This window comes from Buceros rhinoceros, unplaced genomic scaffold, assembly GCF_000710305.1.
Source record: "Buceros rhinoceros silvestris isolate BGI_N320 unplaced genomic scaffold, ASM71030v1 scaffold44057, whole genome shotgun sequence".
In the NCBI taxonomy this organism is placed as follows: domain Eukaryota; kingdom Metazoa; phylum Chordata; class Aves; order Bucerotiformes; family Bucerotidae; genus Buceros; species Buceros rhinoceros.
Genome location: NW_010421207.1, coordinates 1 through 9194, shown reverse-complemented (window position 1 = coordinate 9194; position 9194 = coordinate 1). Strand labels below are relative to the sequence as shown.

General features: G+C 39.1%; 1 protein-coding gene across 1 annotated transcript; it reads left to right on the top strand.

The window, feature by feature from the left end:
- Positions 1 to 2104: 2104 nt before the first annotated feature.
- Positions 2105 to 7570, top strand: LOC104496445 (MAGUK p55 subfamily member 3-like; the record flags this gene model as incomplete). The annotated part of the gene is made up of 6 exons (XM_010139565.1): positions 2105 to 2275; positions 2933 to 3013; positions 4395 to 4488; positions 5289 to 5397; positions 6240 to 6362; positions 7286 to 7570. Coding segments are annotated over 6 exons (761 nt in total), but the record flags the coding sequence as incomplete, so codon positions are not given.
- Positions 7571 to 9194: the final 1624 nt, after the last annotated feature.

Below are 9194 nucleotides of genomic sequence, written 5' to 3'. Positions count from 1 at the left end.
ATATAAACAGCAAATGCATTATCTAAAATACTTGCTAAGCCCCCAAGCAAAGGGAATAGTAGATACAGCTTGGTCTTTCAGCAATTTCTTCCTGAGTTATTTAAACTAATTTAATTTGGATTGATGACTTGGGTAAAAACTGCAAAATTTACCCCTGATGTAAGAAAAAGATTCGTGTCTTCTGGTATGCATTTACATGTTCTGTAGCTTTCTGAGCAAGGTTGACAGTTCCAAGTTAAATGCAGTCTTTGTATCTGGTATTTTTAAAAAAATAAATATTGGGGTTTAGCATTTTAGAGCACCTGTATCAATCCAAATTGATTTTTCGTCACTGTTCGTTTGGACTGTTCTGTTATTTTCATTACGAGTAACTGTGGTGAGCTCATGCAGTTGTTATGTCACTGTATTTTCTGTTGGATTCTGCATGCTGTGAGTTTTTTCACGTTATCCATGCTGCTTGAAGAACACTCCAAGTATTGGTATTCCATCAGCTTCAGTGAAAGTACTAATCATATTCTGTAATTAGCTCGCTGTCACTGGGGTACCCTATTGAAGTGCCAGCATGAAACTAGAGCCTCCCTTCAACAAGAGAACAGCTCTGATCTTAGCTGCGGAGAGCTGGTTCTCTTGCCGCGAGTAGCTTCTGTTAACGTAGGCATCAGGTTTTAAGAGTATACGTTGGTGTAGCTTGATTACGTACTTGGATGCAATTATTCATTAAACAAAGTTCCTTCTCTGGATTGGTGCATTTTGTCAAAGTTTTAAGCTGCATATAGTTTTGACTATGGTTAGGCTTGTCCTAGAACAATACACCTCCTTAAAATGTAGAGCTCTGTGGATATTGCAGAGCACAGGTGCCTGAATTTTAACATGCCAGGTAGCTCTCTTTCAGGAAGTATGAGGAAACCAGTATTTGTCTTAGGAGTGTAGTATGCTGTTTTGCAGCTGAGTATCCTGGTGTTACTTTGTATACTCTTACGGACCTTGGCAGTGGTTGTAGTTTGAGGAGGGGTAGGTTGGCTTTTTTAACGTAGATTTGCATATTGTTTTACATACACACATATAATAAAAGTATCAAGTATTTTTAATAAAGAATTAATAAGCAATGATAATTCAACTGTGTTAAGAGATGTATTTAGAAGTGTTTAGAGAGGGTATTCCAGTTATCTCTGATTCCCTTTTTTCAAGCTCAGATGGTATTGAAATGCCAGAAGAGGCAATATTCTTACACAATCACCCATTTATAAAGCCGTACATTAAAAAAAGAGCTCTGTTTGCAAAGTTGTCTTTCTTGGCTCAGTGCGAATGTTGTACTTCTAGCAGCAGCACTGATCAAATGCAATGAATGCTGAAGAGCATCAATTCTGGGAACTGTAAATACTGAGATGTCAGTACTACATGAGAGTGTTTTACATCAAGGATTTTTTAAATATAAACCACTAGCCAAGGCACACAGGTTTTTGTATCATTAATATTTGTGTTAGAAAAGCACGTGCACAGCATGTAGGATATAAAATTGTTCCTTCCCTCACTAATAAGCTAGACTTATATTGCAGGCACTGTTAAAGATATCTCCTTCCTCCTTTCCCTCATGCTCTTACTTCTTGCCCTGCTTATAATTTACAGAAGACTGTGACTGTGAAGGATATTTCAATGGACAGTACATAGGTGAGAAACCAAAATCCCTTTCCTCTTACCAAACACCTCCACCAGGGGAGAGGGGGATGGGGGGGACACAGGCAACAAAATAACACCAAAACTTACACCTCAAAAAACCACCCCCACAATAAAAATGAAAAACTAGCTTATTTATATTATAGTTACCTTCCTGGACTATCTCTGTGCAGAGGTATAACTAAACTTTGGCATAGCCAACGCTTGGCAACTCAAGGTGATATGAGGGGGTTTTTTATTATGGATGCGGTGCTTGATTTTCTACCTGATATGTAAAGTTTTCATCTATAAGATTAGTGCATGTGCGCCAATTAGATTATTTTAAAAAATTGTCTTTTAATATGAGTTACTCTCAGAGATTCTATCTGACCAAGCTTGAAAATTTACGTAAGTGGAGACACGGTTTAATACGTCTCGTTTTCCTCTTCAGCCGGCTTACGCAGAAGTTTTAGGTTAAGTCGCAAAGAGAAGGAGAACAATCTGAATCTGAATGAAGGGAAGCAAGCAGAGCAGACGGAGCCAGCAGAGTTCCTGACCTATGAAGAAGTCACCAAGTATCAGCAGCAGCCTGGTGAACAGCAGAGGCTGGTGGTTTTAATTGGTAAGATAGACAATTGGGTCAAAATTTTTCATGTACCTCCCTCTTCCCTTATCACCGGCACTCCAAGAGGATTTCTTTAGGTGTTTGGATTTGGTTTTTGTGATTCTGGTACTTTTTCTATTGAAGGTTTTTCTGCTGTGTTCTTTTAGATAATATTTAAAACCAAAACAATCAAACTCGCCACATCCTTCTAAAAATAATGAGGCAGGACTATTTCTCACTTTTCTGATTCACTTTCCATCGGTTCTCTCTCACTCAAACATGTGCATAGTTAACGCTGTCAGAACAGTGGATGAAATGGTAGATTTTAGAATTACCCAACAAAATGCTGCATGCTGTTTTAATTCAGTGTGCTTAACAGCTTGGTGTTAATCCATTTTCCCAGGCTGTTCTAGAATTCAAGGGTATCTCATAAAACTGTCTGCTAAGATCACAGATTTCCTGACTTAGTGCCTTGCAAATGTTTGTCCAACAACTGTCGAAGGATTCGGTTTGTTCCTGATGATGTTCTTCAAAGCAGAATGTGGAGGTCTCTCATGTACAGGTTTCTTCAAGCACACTCCTGTATCATATTATTTGTGTGAAATTTATAGTATTTATTTTCTTTGCAGTGTTTAATTCCACACAGAAATCTGTCAGTCAGTTCTGTTTTATTAGGTTGCTTAGGGGCCAGATTAAGTGAGCTCAAGCAGAAGATTGTGTCAGAGAACCCACAGGAATATGGCGTTGCAGTTCCACGTGAGTAAAATTTACTGACTTTTTTTGCAAATTTATTCCATAAATGCTGTCTGATGGTGTAGTGCTACCTGCACTAATGAATGGTAATTTGTGTTTTGTCTATTGATGATAAGCATATTTCAGAAGTACTTCAAATTATTTTTCTCGTCATCATAAGCTGTTTGCTCTTAATTGCTGAACAGATCGCTGTGTAACTTGGCGTAGTTACACAGCACACACTTTGGAATTTTGTCAATGCAGCTGGGGTTTTTGTGTTTTCCCAAGTGAACAGATTGCATTTTCTCCGTGTGAGGAAAAATATGAGAAACTGAGTACAGAAGGAAAAAATAAGATTGTAAATTGCAGAAAGAACTAATGTGGAAAACTAGTATCTTAAGGTTCAGCCAAAAGGTTATAGGGTTTTTAGCATGATTTTTATTCAGAATACGATACCAGCTAAAGATTTTTAAAAAAATAAAAGGGTAATAAACCTAGTCAAATTTTTTACAAGACTTTAAATTGTTGATGGTATATCTGGGCTGTTCAAAAAAGCCAGTGATAAAGAAATTAGTGATTGTACTGCATGGTTTTGTGGCTGGAGTTACCCTGCCATTTTTTTTTTGGATTATTTTCTTAAAAAAAAAAAAAAAAAAGACACAAAAATCCACCAATATCTGTATTCCTCAACAAGCTACTTTTGCAATCCAAAAAATTAACATTGAGGGCCCTGTAATTTAAGACTTTCAATAAACGCCTGTCAGGCAGACACTGAATTAGTTAGCAGTAGAACTCTTATGGGTAGTTTTTACTTGACTATAAACACGTACAGAAAACTAGCAGACATCATTTTTATGGCCAGGCATAGATTTGTGGAAGGATCACCAAAGCTTCTCCTACTGTAATAACAATTACCAGAAGAAATCACATTGTCAAAGACAAGGGACACGCGTGACTATGTGTAGGTTTCACAGCAGCGTGGGAAAACAGCCAGGGCTATTCCTCCTGTCCGTTCAGAGACCACACAGTAGGACTTTATAGACTTCCTATTTTTATTTTCTAAGTTTCAAAGGAAATTAGAGTTCAATATTAGAAGCAGTTAGGTGATATGCTTTTCCATAGGATATACTCTACTGCCTCTGCCAAGTCTAAGAATTATGCTTCCTAATTTTTGTGTTGGTTATAGCGTGCTTGTGAGTAAAACAACTTCACTTTCGGTTTTACAATTTTTGAGATTGAGTTTAAAACAAAAGTGCAATGTTTGATTTATATTTTATGTTAATTTGAATTGGCCAGCATGTAACTACCTTGTTTGAGGTCATGAAAATGTGACTGAACGTGAACAGAGAGAACCGTTGTTTACAAAGGCTGATCTGTCTCCTGTGTCTTGCTTCTGTTCTTTTAGATACAACTAGGTCAAAGAAAAGTCATGAGAGAGAGGGAGTAGAATACAATTTCGTCTCTAAGCAATCATTTGAAATGGATGTGCAGCAAAACAAGTGAGTTAACTTTGAATACTGGCATAATTGTCTGTATTTCAAAAATATTGCTAGTTAAATTGTACATCATATGAACACCAAAATCGGGTGTAAAGTTGGACTAGCTGTTTTAGAAGAGTTCAGCTTTCCAAGTAAAAAGCTCTGCATTCAGTCCGGACTGTTAGCATGAACTCAAATTTACTAACAAGCAATTCAGACACAACATACAATCCTCCTACTAGTTCCAGGTTAGGATTTAAGCCTGCCTATCGTAACTAGTACGATTGGTGAGAAATGAATCCTGTGACAGGAACAGGTATTTAGCTGGACCTACTTACTCTCCATTTAATATGGCGGGTAACAAGTTTTATTGGTTAAGTCCACTGCAAAGTGTGGTGTACTGAATGTGCGGATATAAAAGACTTTCTGTAAGATCAAGTGTGTTTCCTGAAATTACAGATTTTTGGCTAGTTTCCCAGAAGATGGAAGAATTGGAGTCCATTTCCTCGCCAGCTTTTGTTCTATTTTCTGTGGATAAAAATACTCTTTTTTTCTATTAGGCTTGAACGTCAATTCAGTTAATGCAGCTTCTTCCTCTAATTGTCAGTAGTGCTGATTAGCTATTAGTGACGTGTGAGGAAGACTCTTGCTACTAAGCTTCCAGAAGGAAAAAAATAATCAAAAACATAAACCCTTTGGTTTTTTTCCTCCTGATTCTCTGCACACACACCCCCACCCTTCCACTTGTATTGTGACTTCAGGAAATGTTTTAAGTTAAATATTCTTTGTGGATGGTATTTAAAAATATATTGACTTTTTAGATTTGTGGAACACGGAGAATACAAAGAAAATCTGTATGGTACAAGTCTTGAGGCAATCCGCTCTGTGATGGCCAAAAAGAAGGTCTGTTTGGTGGATGTGGTACCTGAAGTAAGTTCTGCAGTGTATTTTAAAGAAGCAAGTATTTTTTCTAGGCTGCCAGCCTAAGTAAGTGATGTTGCTCATGATTTGTAGCTACTTGCCCTGCGAAGAGCAATGCTGCTCTCAGAACTTGTTTCTAACAGGTAGCCTGACTGCTGGCTGAGCAGAACAGGGCTCTTCAGAAAGCACCCCAGTGTTTACGGTTCCTAGAGGTCTGGTTAAGACAGCCTAGATGACACTTTAGCAGTTCTCGCTGTGGGATTTTTCCCTTGCTGTAGCAGAAATGTGCATCAGTGTCCTACCCAGCCTGCTCAAGTTCTAGAGAGAATATTTAGAGCATGGATGGGTTTTTTTGTTCTCATTCCGTCCTGTTGCCTCTGAGGTGTTACTAACGTTGTAGCCAGTGCCATTATATTGGATCTTAACCCCTCCATACTGGGAGTTAATCTTCGAAATTTTGATTCGGATTTTGTAACTGGACTAGGAAAAGACTTGTAATAAGTGTTTGGCCTCTTAAGCAAAGCAAACCATAAACTGACAATGAAGTCAAATTTTTAAATACTTCTTTCAGTGTCTTCTGCCATGTCCTTGTTCCTGGGGTTGCAATGCCTAGCAAGGCAGGTATGCAGCTAGACCATACTCTGGGAAGTTTGTGTACTCTTGCAAGCTAGCCAGGACATTGACATTAACATTCCTTTAGAAGAGCAAAAGGTCACTGTGGTCAGATGTATAGTAACAGGTCTTCAAACCACAGCATGTACTAGTGAAACTGTTGAACCCAGCTTGAGTAGATTATTGACATGTAACCAAAAAATAAAACAAAAAGTGTCAGAAAAATCATTTGTTCACAGGCAGTGAAGCACTTGAGGACTGCTGAGTTTAAGCCTTATGTTATCTTTGTGAAGCCTCTCATTCCAGAAAAGAAAAAACACGTCCTGAAATCTCCCATGTCAGAAGAAATCTCAGCCCCCCTTGTGAGTATTCTAACTTTAATCTCTTATTTTTACACATGAAGGTAGTATCTGGGCTAGCACTTCTAGGTTATGGAAGAGCTCCTCTTCCATGACAGCAGGAGTTGGAGTGGGGCACTAAGTGGGTGCTGTGTACGTAGAGCCTTTCAGCTGGAACTTCAGAATGAGATTTTTGACTCCCTTAGAACCTGACTATAGAACATGAAGCAAAGCGTACATCTTCCATATGGATCCGTGTATATCACTCAAGGCTGCAGCAGGGGAAGCTGCTACTGAACTCAGATAAACTAACAATGATTTCACGCTTCTGATGAGCAGCCCCATCAACTGGTTACGGGTAGCCACCTATTCATGATACCTCCAGAGTAACACCCACCTAGGCTGTTGATAGGTGTGCACAAAGTGCAGCATGTGGATGTCCTACAAGGACCAAACCTGAACCAGCTGCAAACTGGTGATGTGTAAATATGAACAGAAATACTGAGAGTGCATCCTGTCGTTACTTTGCTGAACTTGAATTTATACACAACAGAACTTGGTTTACTTGGTAAGTTTTCATGTAAACCTTAAAATTATTGAACTTGGGCGCAGTGGGTCCAGCATTCGTTTTCAACTTTTGAGGAGTAGGATTTCCATGTGTTAAGTTCAGGCAGTGACTTTTAACTTAATAAAATGCAGAGTTGCCATCTTATGTCTTTTCCCCTTCCCTATCACCTCTTGCATTTTTGAAACAGCCTACCAAATTTCAGCATTAGCATACTGCTCCTTGATCTTAGCTGTAGTATCGTACACACACTTTCCTAATGGTAAGTAGCTCTTGTTTAACTTCCATCCAGAGTAATGACTTACTGTGCTAATATACTTTAAAATGCTAGTAATTAAAAAGACATGCTGTAAATTTCATACCATCTTCTTGTGTTCATCAGCAGGATGAAGAACAGCAGGAAATTATTAATTCAGCAGCATTCATTGAAGAGCAGTATGGCCATTTAATTGACACTGTACTGGTCAAAGAAGATCTCCAGAGTGCATGTAATCAGCTGAAAACTGTGTTAGAGAAACTAAACAAGGATTCCTTTTGGGTGCCAGTCAACTGGGTTAGGTCATAGCTTGTTATGATCTGTTTAAGGGGAAGATTGTATAAAAACGTCTTCTATAGATTAGAAAAGGGCAATGTCAATTCACTTCAAAACTGCTGGTCTATCTAGAAGGTAATACCTAAAGGCTGTATAACAAACAGTCAGAAACTGCCACGGCCTTCCTGAATCAGTATCTTTAATAGCAGCAGTCGTTTAGAAGTGAATACTCAGACTAAACAGATCAGCAAAAGATTGGAGTGACTTTTGGACTGTAAATAGTGTATTTTGTACAGTAAAATTTCACAGAGGGTCCCCAAAGCATTTAATTAGTGCTAGGACATTAACCAGCTGGAATTTTCATCCTTTGGCCACAGATTTTGTGGCTAGGGTTAAGGCATCTGAAGAAGATACTTTTCAGAAAGTCTACAGAACAAGCTAGGTGGGAGGGGTGTTCTTTGGAGAGTGCTTACACCATGTCAGTTACTCCAACTTGACTGGCTGGCAGGCCAGCAAAGCATGATTCCCTTCTCTCAGGATCAGATCGTTAGTTGCCAGTTCTTTCCAAGCAGGCAATATAACTAGGCCAGTTACATAAGTTGTAGATATTTTAGTGGCTGAGAGATTTGGGGAGCGGGGTGGAAATGGTGTTTATGTCCATCTTACATTTCCGAATGCCTCCAAGCTGTCTTGCAGAGGTATGAGGCTGACCATCCATAGCTTATGCCCCCTTTCTCAATCTCTTCCTACCGACACAGGACAAATGTCAAACCACCTGTGAACACACCTGTGTGACTAGCCAGCTCGTAAACCAGAGACAGTTTTTAGCCTACATTAAAATAGCCACATAGGCTTTTAAAGATGCTTATTTTCGGTAAGACACCTGTGCAAATGCCACCTGATAAAACACCACCCTGATGCCACCATAGCAGCTCTAAAAAGGGTGCTGAAAGGAGGCTCAAGTAGCTGTGCTACTGGTACAAATCATCATCCTTCCAGCATTTATGAGTACCTTTGTTCCAAATCGGGTAAAGGTTCCAGAGAATCTAACTGACTACATCAAGTCTTGAAGAAATCTTTTAACAGTTAGAGGACTTGGTATAGATTCCAGAGATACGAGTATACAGGATTTCTAGATGGGTTTTGATAAGGAAATGCAGAGAGGTGATTCTGGAATGGCCTGTGCTTTATAATTATTTGAAAAAATTAATACCATACAGCTGCATGTTATTTGAAATGGTTTTCTATTCCCTGCTGAGGTCTAATCTTTCCTATGTACTATGTCCTTTAACAAGACCTTTTGGTGCAGTGGCCTCATTCCTTGCATCTTAAAAGGATGATGTTATTCTTTTGTTCCACTGCATTTAGCAAAACAAACAACAATGCATATTAAAAGCAGATTTCTTATATACCAGTGTCACTGAATCTGTTATTAACTCTAGCCCAAACGGTTTGTAGGACAGTCACTGTATCCATCTTCTCCAAACACATACCCTGGCACCTCTCATGTACCGTCCTGCCTATAGGCATTGAGGTTCCTCCCCCTACCATGAATAAGCACTTTTCAGTCTAGCACCTGCTCTAGTTTGTCGGAGCAGATAACGCTGCCAGACTGGTGGCCGCAGCAGATGCACGAGAACTCCTTTACGTGCGGATGGCCCATCAGCTCTGCCATTAACTCTCTGCAATCTTGTCTCAGCACAGCCACCAAAAGTAATGTGGCTTACATGGTAAAAAAAAAAAACAAACAACCAACAAA